At 41.9% G+C, this 21,571-nt stretch overlaps 1 protein-coding gene across 6 annotated transcripts in view; it reads right to left on the minus strand.

Annotated features, from left to right (window-relative positions):
- The window catches only part of LOC115570964 (brain-specific angiogenesis inhibitor 1-associated protein 2-like), a 72,309-nt gene that overhangs the window by 12,768 nt on the left and 37,970 nt on the right, over nt 1-21,571 (minus strand). For 4 of the 6 annotated variants that reach the window (XM_030399833.1, XM_030399831.1, XM_030399836.1 and 1 more), the window contains 6 exons: nt 18,988-18,999; nt 18,197-18,258; nt 17,060-17,131; nt 14,744-14,881; nt 3,368-3,520; nt 558-794 (listed from right to left, as the gene is read on the minus strand). In XM_030399833.1, the coding sequence (XP_030255693.1) occupies nt 558-794; nt 3,368-3,520; nt 14,744-14,881; nt 17,060-17,131; nt 18,197-18,258; nt 18,988-18,999 (674 nt within the window). The remainder of the gene's footprint in view (nt 1-557; nt 795-3,367; nt 3,521-14,743; nt 14,882-17,059; nt 17,132-18,196; nt 18,259-18,987; nt 19,000-21,571) is intronic. The other 2 variants (XM_030399834.1, XM_030399832.1) reach the window with 1 other exon arrangement.

Raw genomic sequence — 21,571 nt, forward strand, 5'->3', positions numbered from 1 at the left:
AGCCTCGTCTGTGCAACAACCTCATTACCTTCACTAACGATTCCATTTGCACTCAGCAGAGTTTCCTGAGGATGCGTTAAGAGCTCCCATGATGCATCATCGTCATCATCATCCGGGAGCAACACCCCTCAACACACTCCATATAAAGAGTCTCCTCAGAAAACGCTGTCCTGTGTGTCGTTCTATCTTTTTGGGGACCTCTTTGTTTTAGAGCGTGAGTGAAGACTTAAACTTGTGTGCGTCTGCTGAAGGAGGACATGTTCGCTTCATTTAGTCTCACTTCTTCTGTTTAGACTTGGTTTTAGTGTTCCAGCTTTACACAACATGTCAGCCAGGGTCCTCACAAGGACAGAAGCTAAAAATGTGTGTGAAGCATTCGGAAAAAAACGGCTTATAAAGAGGGATGTTTTACTGCAATAGCAAGATCCACAAACAGAACATGAACCCAGTGGCCCGTGAATAACACAATTCACTCCAACTGCTGTTTCTATAACAACCCATTACCATATAAAACGGCTATGAATATGACAAAATGATGATTTGCAGGTAGTACAGACCTGCTGTCCCATGCCCCCACTGGCCCTCAGGGTAGCCAGCTCTGGAGGCACTGGCAGGGGTTTAGCACCGGGGATGGGCTCAGAGATGGGCATGCCTGGATGATGAGCACCAGGAGGCATGACGCCCGCCGCACCGCTCATCTGCTGGGCGAGGAACATGGCGCGATCTGGCAGTTTGTTTGGCTCGGCACACGCCTGCTGCCACATCGGGATCTTCTGGGTTAGAAGCTCCTTCCCCTAAAAAAAACAAAACAAACACAAACATAGCATCACTTTAATTACATTAGCCTGAGATTAATAGATGGCAGGATGATGCGGGCCCCAAGAGATGAGAGGCAGGAGAATAACATGAGAGATATGAATCCTCGTTATGAATGCACTCATTTGAGAAGCTCTCTGCTTGTGCTTGAAGGAGCCGAGTAACATTCCCCCCATACATTATACAGTAGGGCAGTTACATAAAAGATACTTCTCATTTGCATTCATCATCAGTGAATAAATGAGGGAGTCCTGAATCCATAAATATTGGAAGGATAGAGGAGGAGAATCTGCTGCTCAAACAGTTTTAACTCCACCAGGCTGGTGTGGAGGATAAACACAGTGTGTTGCCAAGGTTGTCTGTCCCTGCTGAGTGTGTGTGGGCGTCAGGGCGTGGGTGGGATGATCAAATAAATTAACACATACACACACACGCACACGCACACACACACAAAAAGTACAGCAAAAACAAATTCATACCAACAGGGGTGCACATGGTGTTACAGGGGATTCATGCTCGGACTGAAATCACGTTTAGCTCACTGAGCTGAAGCTAATGACTTCACTCTCAGTCACATTCTTACTCCTCGTGGTCATTAACGATGACGAGATGTTGGATTAATAGATAAATTGGGATGAATGAGACATCGACCATGTATTTCCATGTGTGTGTGTGTGTGCAGCAGAGCCTCTCTCTGGGTTTCTTTGCTGTTGGTAGAATTGATGAGTCACCACGACCTCAGTTAGTCCTTTCAAATCGCTAAGGTAGCGTGTAGGCGGATCAGTGGCTTTACCAGCGCGCTGATAAAATCGACTAGCAGACGGTGGCTCGTTCTCCTTCATTCTTGCCTTCTCGCTCACCCACAGCAGCGCAGGAGAACCTCAGTCTGCTAAATCTCCCACAAGCTGATCTCTGTCCATTTGTAAATGTAGAATGTAAAGACAGGACCGGAGAGAACGATCTGACGTTGTGCTCTCAAAGCTGACACGTTAACATAACAGCTGCTAACTAATGATTATTTTCATTAACCACTGATCTGGTGATTATTTTTTTTATTTATTTATTTTTTTTTACAGATAATCGATTAATTGTTTGGTCTTTAAAGTGTCAAAAAAGTGTAAAACATTCTCATCACAATTTCCCACAGCTCAAAGTGATGTCTTCAAATTGCGTTTTTTATCCAAACAACATCCAAAATTTAAAGACTATGGAACCAGTAAATGTTTCACAATTTTGCTTGAAAGTATCATATATAATGTTTATCACGGGTGTCACAATTCTCAAAATATTATTTGAATCTTCTTTCGGTTTTAAAAAAGGTCACAATGTGATTCAATTCTAGATTCAAACTTTTTTAGTTTGGTTTCTCAAATCTGTCCAGAGTAAACCCTCTCCCCAAACACATCAATAAAAGATCTCTTAAAATAAATAAAGAGAGATCAAGAGTTTGAAAAGGTGCGTTTCTTTATCGTTGGATGAAAAAAAAATAGGCAAGAGAAACACAGTGTCAATTGTGACACACGTTATTTTCCTATAAATCATTCTTAGTGTGTTTGCAGCCTGGTAACTGTTCCAAAATTGAGAATGTGTCCGTACAAACCACCTACAAAAAAGCTAACCCAGTGACATCGTAGCGAGGTCCCAGAACAATGAGAGCGTGCAAAAACACCCTCGCAACATTAAACAACACCAGTAAATATTTAGTTCGAGCACATTTTGCTCTGGCAGCAAGAACACTGAATTTATGGCTCAGTTTTGTGAATCTAACCCTTTTTTTTACAATCAACCATCTGCTGATCATTTTATCAATTATTCTGCAGCCATAGAAAGTTTGTCATTATTGCTTTAAAGAAAAAAATCGGAAATACACTCAAGATTCAGCTGTACTTCATAACCGTGTTCGAGGCTATTAAAACCATCGTCTGCTGTTTATGCATCATCACGCCAGCAGTTAGTGCTCTGCGCTTCCTCCCTCTGTCTATCAATCACTCATTCAGACACTTTCACACCCACACACAGCGATTCTGAACCAAGTGTTCTCGCAGAAGTAGGTCATTCTCTCTCTCCCCACTTCACCCTCCTCCTCCTCCTCCTCACCCACTCACCCTCCACTTCCACCACTCTCTCATTTCACTTCGCATTTCCCCAATGTGAAGGGATGAGAGGTGGGTGGGAGATGCTTTTCCGTATTAATTTCTTGGGTGATAAACTCCTGTCGAGCGATCTCCCCGCTGCACTGATGCACGTATGAAGCAAACCGCACAAAACATTTTCCTGAATGAAACGGGGGAATAAATGCAGAGCGTAACAGTTTAGAGAACGAAAGATGGGGCCAAAAACTTACCTGCTAATATTGTAGTTTTGAATGTGCAAGAGAGAAGTAATTTGGTGGTTTGTCGGTTAAAAGACGGCTAGATAAATATGGCATTTAAATAAATAAATATGATAAGAAATGGCTGTTTGTAACCTGCTGCAGACATCTCTAATCTCTCCATCTCACCTCGACATCACCAACAGATAAATGAGTAAAAGACTGGGCCGCCCGTCTCACCTTGCCGTGGTAGGCACTGCCGTTCTTGGCTACGGCACACTGACGGTCCACCAGGAAGCAGTACCTCCTCCTCTCCTCGGACAGAGCGTTCTTGTAGCCCTCAGCGATGTAGTTGTCCAGCTCGCCCTGCTTGTTGCTGATGGCCTCCACATACTGCGGAGAGGAAGGAAAGGGATGGCATGAAAAAGACATAGTGGCATGTCATTTCTGATGGGGTCAAAGTTACAAGGCTGGTGGGTAGGATGCAATAAATAATGATGGCCCGTTTGATTTGTGCCTTTCACCGTTGACTTCTACAAACAAACTACATTTGTTCTCATGGGGCGGACGGGAAGGGGACAGACTTTGCATGTCAATTATGAAAATCCGGTGAACAATTGAAGCTCTGAAAGACTCCTGCAGATAATAGATTATTGCCCTCCTAAAACCAAACGGGGCATCACACGTGACAGTCCTGACATATGAAAAGCAGACAAATTGAGCTTTTCGTGTGCTGCTTTGAAAACCAAATTGCTGTGCATTTGGAAAATGTCACAGCACATCAGAGCTGAAAACCATGAATCAGAACAAAAGACATCAAGCTCCACAGACTGACTAATCACACATGTGTCTGTGGAGTGATAATGGTGGCTGGCTTTCTGTTTTTCCTGTAGATTGACTGAATCAGAGTACCTGCCGTTCCAACACTGTATCTGGCTTTTTAAACCCATTCACCCTTCAGTCCTTCACAGCCCACTGAGTCCGCTCAGTGCTTTTTTTGTGTGTGTGTGTTTTTTTGGAACAGGAAGCTCCTCTCCACCAAACAAGTGGAACCACTCATCCACATATAGACGCCAAAGGTAGAACGTGGTGAACGTTTTCCTCAGGTAATTCTCATGGAACTGAAAGCTTTTAAAAAGATTCCCACGGTGTCGGATAATGTGAAACAGCATTCTCAAAGTGCCAGACAGCGTGGAGCTCCTGAATAAGGTGTTAATGATCGAGGCCGGGTTGTTTGCTGAGAAGGAAGCGGCCTACACACTGTCACTAACAAGTGGCTGATCTAACGAACACCAGCTCTGCAGAAAGAAAAAGTGTAGATGCAAGAGACGAATCTGTGGTGCCAAGATATGATTATTAATGTGGGCTTCAAGTTACCTAATGCTGCAAATCGCCATCACGTAAGAAGCAGCACCAGATGGGCTACTTAGCTAATAAATGAAGCTAATTTATGTATTCATTAGTACATATTTCTGCCTCATCTGCAGACTAATATAAACAAAAAACGGAATATATCAAAAAGGGCCAATCTGTCATTTTCTAACTAAATAATTCAGATATTTCACATAGTGCTCCAAGAAAAATGACCCTTGACAAAGCTGCTGTATTTGAGGTGTTGGAAATAAGAAGAGCTGCTAAAATCAGAGCAGATTCTTCACAAAAGGGAACCTGTAATACAGTTATAGTGAGCTAGTGTTAGCGAAGACTCATAAACCACGAGGCAGTGAAGCAACTTGATCGCTGAACATGAAGGACTGCTTCATACAGCGAATGTGTTAAATCATGTGAACACGGTTCTTTACAGGCTGAGAGATCTAATTAAAAGATGATCTGAGTGGGGACAAAAATATGTCAGTTTTCAAAGGCCGTATAATTTTGATCTTATGTAATAATGCACAGAGAATAGAATTAGCACAGCCGGGGCGAGATGCTCATTTTCTCTGAAGTGGCCCTGATCGTATTATTCACTTGATCATAATCTTGCAGAGTCGACTTCACTTCCTCTGAGAAAATAACGCTGTTAAAATTAGACTATTATGATAAGATGCAGATTTTCACAGCGGTATTTTAAAATGCAGCGTTCTTCATGGGACAGTTACTCAACGGAATGACTCATAACTACATGATGTGGTTACATTTGACTAAATCTGACACATTAAAGATGTTTTTAAGATAAACTAAATTCAATTTGCGCCGCATGGTAACACTTTATATTAAAGTCATCGCACTGAGCTTTAATGAATACAGTTAATAAGTGCTGAGTAAACTATAATACATGTATAATAAAGTATGTAAAGCAACAGAAAAGCCTCTAAAGGTTTAATAGCAACACAACAAATGTGTTTGTGATGCTGTTATTAACAAAACTCATTCTATAAAACTTGCTTGTGTCTTACATTCAAACACTAAACATGTTTATTATGCTACTATTGATACTGTAGGCTTCAACATGAGCATTTTGTCTTTACCTATTAATTCAGACTTATTGCAAGGTCCTTAATAAAACCGTCCGCCCTCACTGTACAGTCTGACATCAACATTCACAGGAAACTCACAGTAAATCTGCAAGATACTGAGGCTGATTTTAATCTGTATCTGGCAAAAAGGAACAAATAATGTTATCTAAAGAAGTTGTTCACTCGAAGGATAAACCCTTGAGATGAAACAGGGTTTCACTTGGGTAAGGTTCTGTGTAAAATCTGTGAAGATAACAGAATATCCAGAAAGTTAACTCCACCATATCCAACTGCTTCACCTCCACACTCAGTCATTACACCGTCACTGTGCACGGCCTCTCCAGGTTCACCTCGTCACCCCGTCACTGACTGACTGCTAGTGTCACTACAGAGACACGACTAACAGTCCGGGATTGACAGGAGAGACGAGACAACAGCTGCAGACACCCAGCAATTAGTCTGAACCGTTCCACCTTCTATACAAACTCAGACAAAAGAGGGAAAAAATTTTAAGTGAGAGAAAATGAACAATGTAGTGACTCATCAGTATTAAATACAAAAGGTGGACCAGAGTCAAGCAAAGTCCTGGTACGGAAATCTGATGATGATTATTTTACAGATTACTTTGCTGTGACATCGAGAAAGTTGAAATAAGTGGCAGGATATTTAGAATATTTCAAATCTGACAAATGAATCAATGAACAACGTTAGTTGTTCTCTTTGCTTATGAATCATAGTGATAAACTACTGATAATAAGAAATGTTATGCATATTTCTGTGGTAAATGATATTTTAAGACCATTTGTGGTTCTTTGTCGTCATCAGTTTTGACACATGATTTGGGTTATTTTCATCATTATCACATTACATCACATTACATTACTGTGCTCTCTTCTAAAGCGTGTAGTTCGTGCCACAAGTCACTTTCACTGGTGGAAACTCTGTTTATATGCCGACGTGCCACATGGAGGAGCCACAGTTTCACCTCAAACCTTCAAAATCTGCCGTCCCTTACGTACTTCAGGCTGGAGCATCGACTCTAAAAGCAACCGGAGGGGATATTCAACACATGAATATGATTATTCTGCCAGAAAATCAAACTGTGCCTGAGAACTAAAGAAGGTCCTTCATGTGGGCGCACAACGGCTGAACATGCACCGATCACCCACAGTGAACATTAAACGGTGACAAGCCGGAGTGGCAATACAGCGGAGAAAGACGAAGGCCACTTATGATTCATTTACAGTATATATGGCGGAGGTGGAGAGACCTTTAAGAAGCCCACGAAAAAAATCACACAGCAAGCGACCGTGTTGATCAGATTCAGACCCACATGCTGAGGTCGGGGGAACCGCGAGCGAGCTGTCAATCAGCAGAGTGACGGGCTGAGGGAGATGGAGGCGGGAACCACTGCCAGAATATTCTGAATGTTTGCAGCTTTGAGTGCAGTTTAGTCACAGACAAACTCAACTGAAAATCACAAAAGAGTCACAAGAGAAAGTTAACAGGTGGTTTATCCTGTCCATGTGTGTGTGTGTGCTTTGTTTGTTTCCTCGTCTGTTAAATTCCTCATGATTTTACAACCGTGCTGGAGATAAAACAGGAAGCAGAAGCTGTAGAACCGGTCTGTCTCGCCCCGGGCATGAAGTCCTCCTCACCTGGAACCAGGTCGATACAGTATCTGTTCACAGCAGTAAGTTTAGTAGTTTCCTTCACAAATACTGAAATATGATATCATATTTCCTCTTGTTATTATCACACCTGAGCTGTCAGGTGAAGTGCACTTCTAATGCTGCGACTCATTAATGTCAGAATCAAACTGATTGTTCTGTGAAATGTTTTTCAGTTAAATGATTGTCAAGTCTACAAAATATTCAACAGATTCCAAATAATGCTCACTGCAAATCAAGTGTGAGGAAGTAACTTCAAATATTTTGTTTGTCCGACAACAACCCAGAAACTTTCAATATTTAAATCACAAAACTGAGGAAGACAAAGCTAATTTGCATTTGAGAAGCATTCTTTAAATGTATGTCCAGTGTTCTATCAAACAAATAATCGATTAGCTCAGCCCTAAAACTTTGAGTTTGTCATAGTTGACCACCACAGCTGCAGGTCTGTGGTTGCTTTATGTTAATTTGATTAATTCTGTTTGGGAGTTTAAATGGCGCTCAGTCGCCAGAATAAAATGTGGCGACATTTCTGCAAAGAAGGATAGTTACCATACAGACACTTGTAGAATACTCGTAACATTTGTTTTAAATATTGTATATGAGCTGACTTTCATTCAGGAGGTACAGGTGTTCCAACATTTGTAAGTGTGATACCACTGGATATTTTCAAACAGGTATCAGAATATTTTCCAGCTGTCATTGTGGAAACAAAACCAGGTGTTTTAAGATAAAACATTATATTTTTCTGACATTAGCCAAGAGTTTTTTTGGGGGTAAACCAAAACCAGGTTATAAGAACAGTAATGTCACAACATTATCTCACATTTCTGTATGTTGCAACTTTCCAAGTCTTCAGATTCAGTTTGTAATCTTAACATATCCATCCTTTAAATACACAATATACACACAGTGTGAAGAGTTGAAGTCAATAGCTAATTTTCTCTCTACAAGGACTCGAACAGGTGACTCCATCCATCATGTAGTCGACATCCGATAACCAATCACTCATTCTGTTCAATCCTATTCCTCAGCTCCGGCACTGTACGAGCAGGAACACTATATAGGACATGATGTTTCAGTGCCATACGCAGCAGGACAGCAGTTTTATAACTGATCCCTGGAGAACACCACTACTTAGATATACACACTGAAGTACATTAAGCCACCACAGCCGAGCCCCTTCTGCATTATATAAGTAGTTTTAAAACATCAGGCCTGCTGCGTGCCGTGTACACATGTTGTGATCGCTCTCAGATACGGAGCCCTAATTAGATTCCAGCTGGACTTTCATGCCTCTGCCAATCAGCCGCCGCTCGCCCGAAGCTCCGTCTTTACGCTAAATAGAAAATCGAGCCAAAAGCTGCTCCTGGTTTTTTTGCTGACAGTGAGCGCAATCAGCATATAAGGCGTGTGCTGGGAGGGAGAGCGTGAGCTTCTGTGTCCAGTATTTATTGACTTATTTCATATTAAAGATGGTGAACAATCGGTGTGAAAAACAGCTGACCTGAACCTTCTGCTGAGTATAAAACATGTCCAAACTTTTTCACTTTAACAGATTGATTAGTATCATATTTAAGAGTTAAGGATGGCTTTTTTGACATTAAACTGCCCTCACCAATCTCTGCTGCTCAAATGAATTTGGACTTTCTAGATTTCCCTCAGCTCAACATCTCAAACAGATGAACCTCGTCTCTTTGTTTCAGTGAGATAAACTGCCAACTGGCTCAAAGTAATAACAGACAATTGGGTTAACTGGCTATGAGCCTCCTGTTAGTTTAAAAAAAAAATGAATATCAGGATGGAATTGATTTTGTTGCTCGTGGCCTGATGCCAGCCGTCTCTTCTGCACACGGTAAAGCACCTCTGAGAGTCTTCTCAGCTGCAGTGAGATATCTCTGTGGACAGAAAGTTTAAATGTGATTGACAAGAAGCAGAGCAGGCTGTCACGGCCCATCTGGAAAACAACTGCTGGCTTGAAGGATGGAAATCTCATTCAGTGTGTCCAGAAGCTCCGGCAACAGTTTAAGAAAAACACTAAATTCCTGCACTTCTAATGGCCCGTGTCTACTTCTTTTTTTCATTTGCTAAAGAAATGCTAAACGAGGAACATCATGAATAGTGGTTAGGGTGTTGATGTTAGCATTTAGCTCAGAGACTAGGTACAAAATGTGTTTTAATGCAGTCGTCTAGATGTTGGGAAACAGAGGGAGTCATGGCCGCTGAGCTCGGTCCAAGTTCACTTCCTATATTTTGCCGATTCTTCCCTCAGCATGGTTTTATAATCCTCATCTCATTCCTCCTTTCTATCAACTCCCCATCCTCTCATATCTCAATCTCTCATTTCACGGTGTGCTTCCATCTCCTCCGATCACATCCCACTAAAAACGTGTCAGGAAAAAAAAAGACAGATGTGAACAGGTGAAAGGTGTTTTCACGCATCATTCACAGGAAATCCCCATTTTCTCGTCAGTCATCGTGACTTTCTTCTCGTGATGGGACGCTAATAATGTGTTTAATTGGTGTTACTACTCTGCACTCGCACAGGGATTCACAAGGAGAGATATCTGTTAAAGACGTCTTTAATGGAAATGGTAGATACACAAACAAAGAGAGAGAAAACTTACTATAACAAGAAACTTCAACAAAACAGTTTCCTCCTGCTCAAACCCTCCGACTCCTGATGTAATGTCTCCACTTCTACTGGCAATTCAGCTGACTTCTCAGTCCAAGTGCCACAGGCATGAATCATAATCAGGGCTGCAACATCTGATTATTTTCAGTATTGATTCATCTCTAGAAGGCTCTGTTTACCAAATAATCATTTAGTCTGTGAAATGTCAGCGCGCAGTGAAAAGGTGACGTCTCAGTTGCTTTGAGCTGCTTGTTTTTTCAGTCCGACCGAGAGTCCAAAAGTCAAAGATAATCTGTTTATTCCACGAACAAACAAAGAACAGCAGCAAAATCCTCACATTTGAGAAGCTGGGAGCGGACGATGCCTGGTGATTTCAGCCTGATAAATGGCTTAAAATGATGGTTAAAATGCTGTTTCTGCACATCACAATGCAATATAGAGCAGGTGACGTGTCTACGAGCGGTGGACTGAGATTTTTGGTCTGTTGTTTCATCTTAGTAATGCGTAAAGGATCTCTAGCTTAAACCATTAATGAATCAAAACTGGGGGATTAATATTCTGCTGATTCACTCATCACGTTGTTTAATGTTTCTGCATTCCTCACATTGAAAAACAAGAACATTACGCATGGATTACTGCCGTGGAAGTGGGAGGAAGTGATTTCTTAAACACTGGCATCCTCTGCAGTCACAACTGACCCCTTTTCCACCAATCAGGCTTCTCTAACAAATGCACCAGGAGATTTATCCGGCTGTATATCGTGCTCAGGCAGCAGCTCGGTGCTTTATGGCCCCTGAGGGCCACCGTTGTGATTGGGTGACTTCCCATCACCTATAGTATTAATATTAACATCAGTCATGAGCAGGAAGAGCAAATTGAGATTCCTTTAATCTGTGATGGGTTTTTTTTTTATCCTTGCTGCTCCAAAAGACACAAGGAAGTTGTTGCATCACCTGATTAAGTGTTGGACCGCGGAGGGAAGCATGAAGCGAGCAGGAGGCTTTATTGGAGTGTACAGCTTCGTTTTGTAGAAGCAAATGAGCCGACACAAATCCACAAAAGGCGAGATTTCAGGCTTCACACAGACATACTGAAGAGCGTACACTAAGTACCCCAGACGAATATATGCACCATATTGTATGTTCAAGGAGGCAAATCTGTCTTTTATGTTCGTCTGGTCGATGTTGTCTCCTGTTCCTGCCAAGACCTGGTTCCCATGACGGCCCATATGACGCACAGCGGGAATCTGGCTACCAACCACACCGTCTCCCTCAGAATATACAGTACACATGCGACTCGGGAGGTCCACGACACATGGGTACAGATCAGACGGCACCTCGAGTGCATACGCTGGTCACAAATGCACAATTAGTGTCTTATTTTGATTGTAAAGGGTTTGATTGTACACACGGTGCCCTTAGTAGAGTCCGGATCCAAGTCGGCATCAAAATACTTCAGGAATACTTCACATATTTCTCACTAAAATCTCTTAAATGTCTGGAAAATGAATCCCTTGGTCCACAGCTGAACATTTTACATCCACGTGTCACTGAAATATTAAAGAATGAGAGATGCTGCTGGATGCAGAATCTTAACTGTGATTTCATGTTCTACTTGTCTGATCTTGTTTGTTTCTCTTTATATCTATTCAAGTGATGTTTTTTTTATGTGCGCGGACTCTTGGAAGAGCTCCTAATAAAAAAAACAAAAATCTAAATCAGAAATCAATATCAGCTCATGCTGGAGGTAACAAACACACCTGAGGGCCGAGGCTGGCGTCTCAGCTCAGACCGGTTCACTCTCAGCTGATAAAGCCCAGAGGAACTGCAGGACTTTGGGGCTCAATGTTCCCGTGCTGTTGTTCCTCACAGCTCCATGGATCGATTTTTGTAACAACAGGCCCGGTCGGCCCTTTCACGCTCCACCAGCCATCCATCGAAGCAACACTAACAATTACACAATAATTACCTCCCCTGCTGCTCCCACAGAACGGCGTGGGGCGACGGCCTCAGCCTCTGGAAGTGCAGCACAATTAGCTCTTAACCTCCGACACACTGTTTTCTCTGCACCGCCATGATGAGTTAAAACCATAAAGTGTCATTTACAGCATCGCTTTAGTCTCATTCACTTAATGTGTGTATAGGTTTTAGTTAAACGCTTTGTTGTGTTGGCGGTTTAAAGTCTGCATTCTTTCTATTGGCCAGCAGGGGGCCTCCACTGGTTTCATCAAGAGGTTTGACTGAACTGAAGCTTATGAGAAAACAACCCTACTTCTCACTTAATTTATTACCTCAGTAAACCGTTTCCTAATTACTTTTACGGTCTCATTCCCTCGTTTCAAGTCTTCTTCAGCACAACATGATGCTCCGTTTTAATTGGCCACCTTGTGATTGGCAAGTTGCTACCATGTATAGAGGTGCAGCCAAGCGTTTCCTCCTCAGCTCCACTCTGTAGTCCAACCATGTTCACTTTCAGCTCCAAAAAAACAAGATGGCAACCGACTTAGTGCCAAACTCGAGGCCGTCTACAGCTTATAATTAAATTTATTCCGATCCTTCAAAAAAAAATCTTGACCCGTTACATCATCATCTATCATCCGACCATGGAATTACATTTCACTGCACTTCACAGCGTGTAACTGCTTCATCCTCGGTTCAAATCAGACCTCCGTCTCAGGTCAAACCTTCCTCAACTCAACTGTCAAATGAATCTTAAAAACCATGAATCTCTGTGCATCTGACACAATATCATGTGATTTTATAGGGTTTGTACAATAGATAGATGTTTTTCTGTTCAACAATACCTGATGTGATAAAATCAGTAACTGCAGTTTTCTTTATTACAATCTTCTGAAGGCGATTTCATTGTATTCCCACATGACGTTTGTTGAAAATGCCACTGTGGATCTGCAGCCGAGTACGTTTTTTTTTTTGCTGTGTGCAACATCGTGCAGACAAGCTGTCGGCGGATGAAGCCCCATATGCCCCCGTTTCATTGTGAGTTTAATTATTTGCATCACATCTGACAGCTTAAGTGCTGACAAGGCAGAACGATAACAATAGAAGTCCATCAGCGGACGGCCGAGGTATTTCTCCTGTCGGCCCATTCAGAACCCGGCTGAATGGAAGAAGAACTTTGGTGTGTGACATTTAAAAAAGGCAGAGAGTTCTTCTGTGGACGTCCTTAATGTCTCGGTTCAAAACCTGACTCAAGTAGATTTTCCTTTTAGCTTTCGTCGACTCTGGCTGGAAAAATTAATAAACAAACCTCACGACCGCACACACATATATGCACCTGGAAGTCACGCACACACCTATACAAGCTTTCAACATAAAGATTTATACAGACAAAACTTCCCATCATGCTCTCCTTTGTCTCCCTCGCCTCTCGCTCTCTCTCTCAGCCTGTCATTGTGCTGAGGAGCAGCTGATTGGACCGACAGCACATCACAGCAGCAGGTTGTGTAAGAGGGCACGCCCACCATGTGTCACCGCTACACCTACAGACGGGGCAAAGAGACTCGCACCGTCTCCTCACGCCTCCGCTCAAGCAGTTACCTGAGCATGAGGGAAATCAAGCCCTCCACCTGCTTGATTTCATAAACAAACATTATGTAATGCTGGTGAAGTGCAGCGGCTAATGAAAGTGATGTAAATAGTCAAAGTTATCAGACTTCTTCAGCAGCGTTTCATTGAAGTCTCGCTACATTTACATGTTCTTTTGTTCTTGTTATCTATTTACAATTCTGGAGAAAGATCAGATTATTGATTATCTTTGATTCCTGATCAACGTTTGTTGTATATATTGAAATACATTGCAGCAGATAACCCGTGTTTCCACTCATACTTGAAATTATCCTTTCACAGACGTTTTATTAGCACTGCTGTCATCTTTTCTTCCTGAAATGAAGCCACCATCACTCCCTGTTGCCTGCAGCGTAGATGTCACTGCTGCACGGCACAACTGTCAGAAATTAATGTTGCGGCATCGACTCCTCGAGTGTTCCTCAGCACTCCACCATAAGAAATATCTCTCACATCCAACTTGGACAAGTCGGAATCTGAAAACTATAATAACTATCGAGAAACAGCACATCTTCCTCCTCGTCTTGTTTGCTCATGTCGGTCATAAAGACGGGTCAGTATTAAACTGAGACTGTTTCATAACCAGTTATGGATGTTTAAAAATACTTTGCAAGTACGGTTTGACGTCCTTGATGAGCGCCACAGACTAATACTGTTCAAATTTTGCTGCATTTTCTAAAAAAGAAAATCCTCCAATGTTTGACACAGTGGGTTAAAGTCATAACCTTCACCATCTCCATTTCTCTCCCTGTGAAGAGATCCTCAGACTGGCACCCAAACTGCTTGTTCCCAGTCGGGGGTCCAAACCCATTCAGCGCAGCATGTCCTATCCCATCAGCACCGGCAGCAGCCACGGATTACCGGGCGCACTGAAGCTCAAATCCCATCAGGAGGAGGCAAAAGCATCTGTGTGTGGCACACTGAAGAGTCAGCATGGGTTCACTTAAAGTCTGCACTGGTGATTCTAATTCTGGCTTTGCTGAAATAAAGATGAAGTAAATTATGAGAATGTGATGTTTTCTCGAGAGGCTGACTGGCAGGTCGTCTGAACCGCACACTGGGCTGAAGCCAATAGGATCATATCCTCTCGGCACCGGCTGTTGTAACCATGTCGGGCTTCTTTTTATAATATGATCCTCCAACTGGCCGTAAGGATCCAACTGAGTTCTTCCTCATTGAGCCATTAAAAGAGCTCTAAACCACAGAAGCTCCAGGAACTGTAGTTTGCACCATTCATGACATCACACACACACACACACACACACACTGACCTGCATCTCCTTGTCTCCATATTTGGAGGGGTGCTTGCTGCCCTGGCTCTTCCGGCGCAGTTTCTTCAGCTCCGCCTGACACTTCTCCAAACTCTCCCCTTTGCTCTTGTGCTCCATCTGGTACTTCTTCAGCGCAGCCTGAGGGGGGCAGCACAAAGTCAGCAGGGGCACAGCGGCGCAGATGATATTCTAGACTGACATACATTCATTTCAATCTGCTGTGACAAGTGGTCAGCTCCCGTTTAACTGAAGGACCGTGATGCATTGGTTATTTCTCCCTCTCATGTAGCTGTTCTTTTTGTTATTGATTCTGAACTCTCCAATTAGGGCAGTCAAACAGTGACTGGACCGGGCCTGAACAAGATCGGTTGACAGTGACCCGAAGACTAAAATGTGTGATAGTGAATACCAAAATTTGGTACAGCGACTTTAAATCTAAAAGTGTAGTTATTGCTCCCAAATACCAGTTTAATGTGAGTTTGTGTATAAAATCTACATTTTTTTTAGCCTCCCTCTTAAAATGTATTATTTGCTATAACATCAGAATCGACTGCACCTCAGATCCAACATTAGGGTTCAGCGCTGCCAACATTTGTTATTTTTCAGTGATTACAAAACTTGTTAATTCCCCCCAGATTTTTTCACAAATTTGTTACAAAACCTTGAGTAAACTGTCACCCAGTTCTAACACCAGGTGCCACAACAGACACAGAGAAGTAAACCCTTCGCATGAAAATGTGAAAACGATGTGATAATGTTTGAGCGAACAGAGAGTTATCACTTGAATTTGCAGCTTTGCGGCGTTTCAGCTCATTGTCGAGACATCCGGTTTCCTGCTCTATCGAGATCTAAAAAGCCAACGCACACCACCTGCCCAACACCGAACAGCAGACAGCAACAGTGACACACTCGCTGGTGAACGTTTAGAAGTATCGAGCAGCTAAACAGCCAGATATTGGAGGCCATGATGAGAAGTCAGCACACAGTCAGTGAATTTTGGACAGGTGGTCAGAAACGTGTCTGCTGGGTATGTAAATAAGCAACTGTGTGCTAACACATTTGCCATATTGACTCAAAACATGACATGTATCCCAGCACGCACTGGGCAAGAGGCAGGGAGCACCACGGATGTGTCGGCAGTCTTTCACAGAACCAGGACGTGTGCCGCCTGTGAATATATTACATCCAGTCAACGTGACGCATACGACATAAAAGAAATATCCAAATGAAGCGTTCAGAACACACTCGTAGATCCCCGTCTCCAATGATGTAATGATTTTTTTGGGAATGATTCCAATCTACCGATCACCATAAATGAATGTCTTTTTTTTTTCTTCTGCAAAACAACTCATTTTCACAGAATGAGTCATAATTCACAGGGCTGAGTGGGAAGTCATTTATGTAACTTGCTGCAGTGGTTTGGATGAAAGCCGGTGGGAAATTAAGGAGAGAGAGTGCATTTTGTCTCCGGCCAACGGTTTTATGAGAACAAGGTTTGTACTTTATTCCCCATAACGTCATTCTCTGGAGAGGGCGAAGTGACACGGAGCCGAGTTAAAAGCGGTGTTTCATTCAAGCACATAGTGGGTCAGGAATACCGTTACATAATGAATCAGAGCGTGATGCTGCGTGAGTCTCCTCGTGTAGATATGATCATCATCGGTGCTTTAAAATACCAGAAGTGAGCAACCGAGTTACTGTTTTCATGAGTTACTGCTTGACATGACAGGAAACAAATGACATAATAACTCACAGGACTTCTTTTTTATCATTTCCTTTTAAATGTTTAAGATTTCCTCCTTTTATCATTTATGACAGTAATTGAAGAGTCCTTGGGCTTCGGACTGTTTTGTTGGACAAAAGAAATTTGAATTTGACGATTAATCTTGACCAAATGTGCAGATTAAATGATAATGACACGGTTGAACTCTAAAAAAAATAACTGTTTTGTCGTTTTTAAGGCTCAGCATATTGATTTGAGCCTCTGGAGGGCAGATTTGACACAACTCTGACTTATGAACTATTCACCTTCCTCTCAGCCTCCAAAATCTCCAAAAAGAAAATACCTGGTTCTTTAACTGCCACATGTTTCACCTACTCCTGTCTGTCTGCTGTAAAGCTCAGGGGATGTGGAGTTTTATATAGACAGTTTATCAGAATATACTGTTGCTGGAAATCTGAACAACGGAGCAGCAATCAGCAGAGCAGCAGAGTTGGGGTGATAATTCTGTGGTTTGTCTCATGAAATAAAGACTAGCTCAATAAGGACGGACGACTCTGTCAGTAAATGACTGAACATTAAGAAGGGCATCTCACATTCAGGTAGCGTGCATCCAGCTCCACCTTCTTCTCCAGCTCTGTGAGCAGCTCGTTGTGGAACGACTTCAGCTGCAAGACACACAGGAAAACAAAGAACAATGCAACAACAAAAAAACCTCAAGTAATTACAAGCACGACCACAGAGGATTATTTTTAAAAACAGGAATGCACCGCTGCACTTTTGTGGCGCAAGAGCGGCTTGAATGGATGCATTTGTGTTGAAATGTCACGCCCAAAGGGTGAGAGGAGGACGTCTGGTATGTTCATGCATGACAAAGTCAATTTACTGTCTCTTCATTGGTGACATCTCGACCCAAAGAACACATTTCAAGTGAAAAACAAACCTCAGCGATTCATCTACAGTACCGTCACACTTGGTGACCTCCCGCTGTCTTTGTCCCTCTGTTATCATCCCTGTCTGTCCTGTCTTATCAGCAGGAAAAGAAGGAACTGAGTCCAATTAGTTGACGAGGAACATTGTCTTAATTTCCTGGAAATGTAGACAGAACTGTTGATGGTTCTCAGTGAGGAGTACGGTCTGAACTGTGTTATAAAACTCCTCATTATTTGCATTTAATTTCAGTCCCTCTGGTAAATAAAGACGCGTCTGCTCAATACCTCAATTTTAAGTTGAACTGTTGAGTAAAAAAACATCATCATTGGATCATCTTTGACACTCATTACCCCACAGGACCAGAAAACATCATTTAAATACCTTTTATAAAAACACACTTAGCATAAAGATTAAAGCTCCTCGCTTCTTCTTCTCTCGGTTGGCTGAACGTTGCCTGCTAATGTCGCCACAATTGGCCAATTTACTCGCTGGAAGATTCAAATAAAGATATTTGGAGATGTGAATTTAAATATGCGTTCAGTCTGTAATTTACATATCAGAGGATCAGTAAACAAACCAAACTCAAGTGAAGCTGCTGCCCTCAGGAAAAAAAAAGGCTCTCTAGAAGCTCCACAGCACAGTGAGGAGAGGGTGTTTTGCTGAGTGCTGAATATAAAAATATATATTGCGGTGTGGAGACTCCAAACCAACTGGTCCACAATCTGTTTAAGTCCCAACTCGTGGCTTAAGAAGCGCTGATTTTAGCAACGCCACCACCAGCTCCGTCACCACATGCTCACCATCTCTTCAAGCTGGATCTGGATCTGTCTGTGCACTTCAGCCATCTGAAAGAGCACCTCCCCTGCAGAGAGCAAACAAAGAAAAGAAAAAAGACAATAAACAAAAAGAGGGAGGGGAGGGGAGAGAGAAAGAGAGAGAGAGAGAAAAGAGAGAGCGATATTAAATCTTTCCAATGTCTGCGAGAGCTACATACATCGTGCAAAAAGAGACCATGCAGCCACACAGAACAGATGAGAGACAGGTGAGTGGTGTCGAGGGAGGAGGAGGAGGAGGAGGAGGAGGAGGAGGAGGAGGAGGAGGAGGAGGAGGAGGAGGAGGAGGAGGAGGAGAAGGAGGAGGAGGAGGAGGAGGCAATGGACAGGATGGAACATCTGTCATGACACTGATGAAGCAGACGTAACTCAAATGGTGAGAAAATCAAAAGAACATGACAGGAATACGCAGTGCAGACAGGATGAATGAAAAATCAAAGAGTTAACCAAGAAATCTACTGAATGTCTTAAATACTTTTCATATCACCAAGAGCTTAAAACTCTGCTGCTAACAAACACACAGGAACAGCAAGGTAAAAGAAAATCTTTAGAAATAAAAAGTATTTCATCTTTGCACTAAGACAATATGCCTTACTACAACATAACAGGGGGAAAACACCAAAAAGCAGAACCCAAAGAAAAAGAAGTCCAAACGCTAACAAAAGAGAAAAAAGAACGAACGAAAGAAAAAACACAAAAGAGAAGTAAAAGATGATTCATGCAGCCAGGGAGGTGCGTGTCGTTTTAAAGATACCTACATGCTGCCTCTTCTGAATATGCAATGCATTGTAAAAAAAGGAACAAAAAGATCTAGTTTGAGCAAAGAACAGAGGGATAGAGATCTGGAGAGACAGTGACAGATCAAACTACCCCGAGAAAAATGAGACACACGACAGGTTTTCACACAGAAAAACACTCAGACAGGCAGTTAATCACTTCTTTACACAGCGTCCACTGATCTGTGAGAGCCCCAACACACACTGGATTATTAGACTCAGGCTGATGTTTCAACATCCAATAATTATAAATCAACATTATCAGATGTTACTTAGTTTATCTTTTGTTATATACCAAGTGGAGCCTAAACAATGCGCCGATATGAATGTTAAAGAGATCTAAAGATCATTTTTAAACAGCAGCATCATTTCGTAATTTGTCCATTAGAGAGCACAGAAAGATATCTTTAAGACCAACATTTCTGTCTTTGTTCACACCAAACACAAAGCAAATGTTTTGTTTGGCGTTATTACAATTTTACAATCAAAAAGTTAATTTATTTTCAGTCTCGCCTCTCGACCCGTTTGCAGCAGCGAGCCGGGTGCCGACCTCCACTGTCAGGTGAAATGTATCGTGACTAGTCGGATAAAACAATGAGACTGCAGGGGAATAACCAGAATCTCTGGTATGTGCTGAGTTTAGTCAGGCTGAACTGAACACAGACAGACAATAAGACCTGAATCTGATCCTTTAGCTGGTGATGAACTGCGTCAGCTGTCTCCATGAACTCTTTTTAATCTCTTTAAACAAACATAATAATTAACAGGAATTATCCACATGTCCGGGACATTGAAATCGTGCAGGACAATCAGAAACTCTGTGCAACTTATTGACTAATTGTAAATTCACAATATAACAATTATAAAATAACTAAAGTTGTGATAACGTATGTTTAAGTTGTGATTTTATGTATGATATTGGGATATAGGCCTCAAAAATCCAGCATCAATCAAGCTTTAATACTGAGACACTATGATAAGAACAGGATTACACAGTTGGACAATGAACTTATTTATAGTAATGTTCAATTACATTATTACGGAAGAGGATTAGGGCCACATGTGAATTTTTTTTGTAGTTCTGACTTCAAAGTCAGAATTCTGAGATTAAAGTCAGAATTCTGAGATTAAAGTCAGAATTCTGACTTTTTTCTCAGAATTCTGAGATTAAAGTCAGAATTCTGAGAAAAAAGTCAGAATTCTGAGATTAAAGTCAGAACTCAACTTTATTCTCAGAATTCTGACTTTAAAGTCAGAATTCTGACTTTAATCTCAGAATTCTGACTTTAAAGTCAGAACTACAAAAAAATTTCATGTGTGGCCCTAATCCTCTTCCGTACATTATAGATATATAACAGCCTTATATATATAAAAGACAAATGAAACTTATCTAAAACATTTAATTTCTTATTGCAGCAACATTTAGTGAAACACTGACAGAATATCTGTGGTGAGACGACAACAGGACAGATTTCTGATCAGTTTGTCAGTCAGGCTCCAACATATAACTAGAATAAATACATACATTGACAAACAGATCTGGGTACAGTCCTGAAAGTACCTGTTCAATGTTGTACAGCTGCAGCACCACGAGGCACTAAGAGCCAATTAACTCTCAATGAGTCCACTAATATGCAGCAACGGCACTCATCCACCTCCTGTATAATGTATGCTGGCATCAGATAATGTATGCTGCTGTGATATGGAGGTGGTGTGTGGGCGGTGGGTGCTGGTGGAGGGGACACGGTGAGAGTGGGCTGCCTGACAGGATTAATGGGCTTAATGGAAGTGCTGTGGTCATGCAGACGGGACTCAGTTGGGGGAGAAGGGATTTAGGAAAAGGTCGGAGCAGGAGGTGGGGGGCAGAGGTGGGAATGAAGTGTATTTACTCAAGTTAAGTACAAGCACCTCAAAGTTAAATCCACTTCTTGAGTTCTTCCATAAAATGTTTGCTTTATCCTCTTTGCTTCTTTCTTCATTTCTCTCTTCCTTCATTCTCACTTTCCTTCCTTCCTTGTGTGCTTCCTTCTGTCCTTTCCTCTTCTCTTACGTCTTTGCAACACTTTGCATCTTGCTCTCATTTACTTTTAATATTTTAGTATATTTTATTGCCAATATTTCAAGATTCAAAGTACTGCTTCGACTGGAGGACAGGTATACACAGTACACATTGTGGTTAACTGAAGGAGTGTAATGATCTATTGATCTGGCTTGATACATCCATTTAATGCTTAAAAATGTAATATAGTCGATGCAAAGTGAAACATCTCTATCATCATCTTTAGGTCATGCCTTTATTTTGAAATTCCCATGGCACGTCTGCATCAGCTTGTCCATCTAAGGACGTGTCTGCTAGCTACTAGGCTAATTTATGCAATGTAAGATGCCATACTGAGAGAAAGAGGCGGCAGCTTCTCATGTAAGTGACTAAATACACAGATGACATCATGTCATATTGATCAACAGGCCCGCAAAATGAACTGAACTGAAATCGTACCGATATACGTAGAGTTCCAAAGAACTGATAGATTGTTTTGTGATTTACTGCCCCAGTGAACTGGGCAGA

Source organism: Sparus aurata, chromosome 20 (assembly GCF_900880675.1).
Source record: "Sparus aurata chromosome 20, fSpaAur1.1, whole genome shotgun sequence".
Taxonomy (NCBI): domain Eukaryota; kingdom Metazoa; phylum Chordata; class Actinopteri; order Spariformes; family Sparidae; genus Sparus; species Sparus aurata.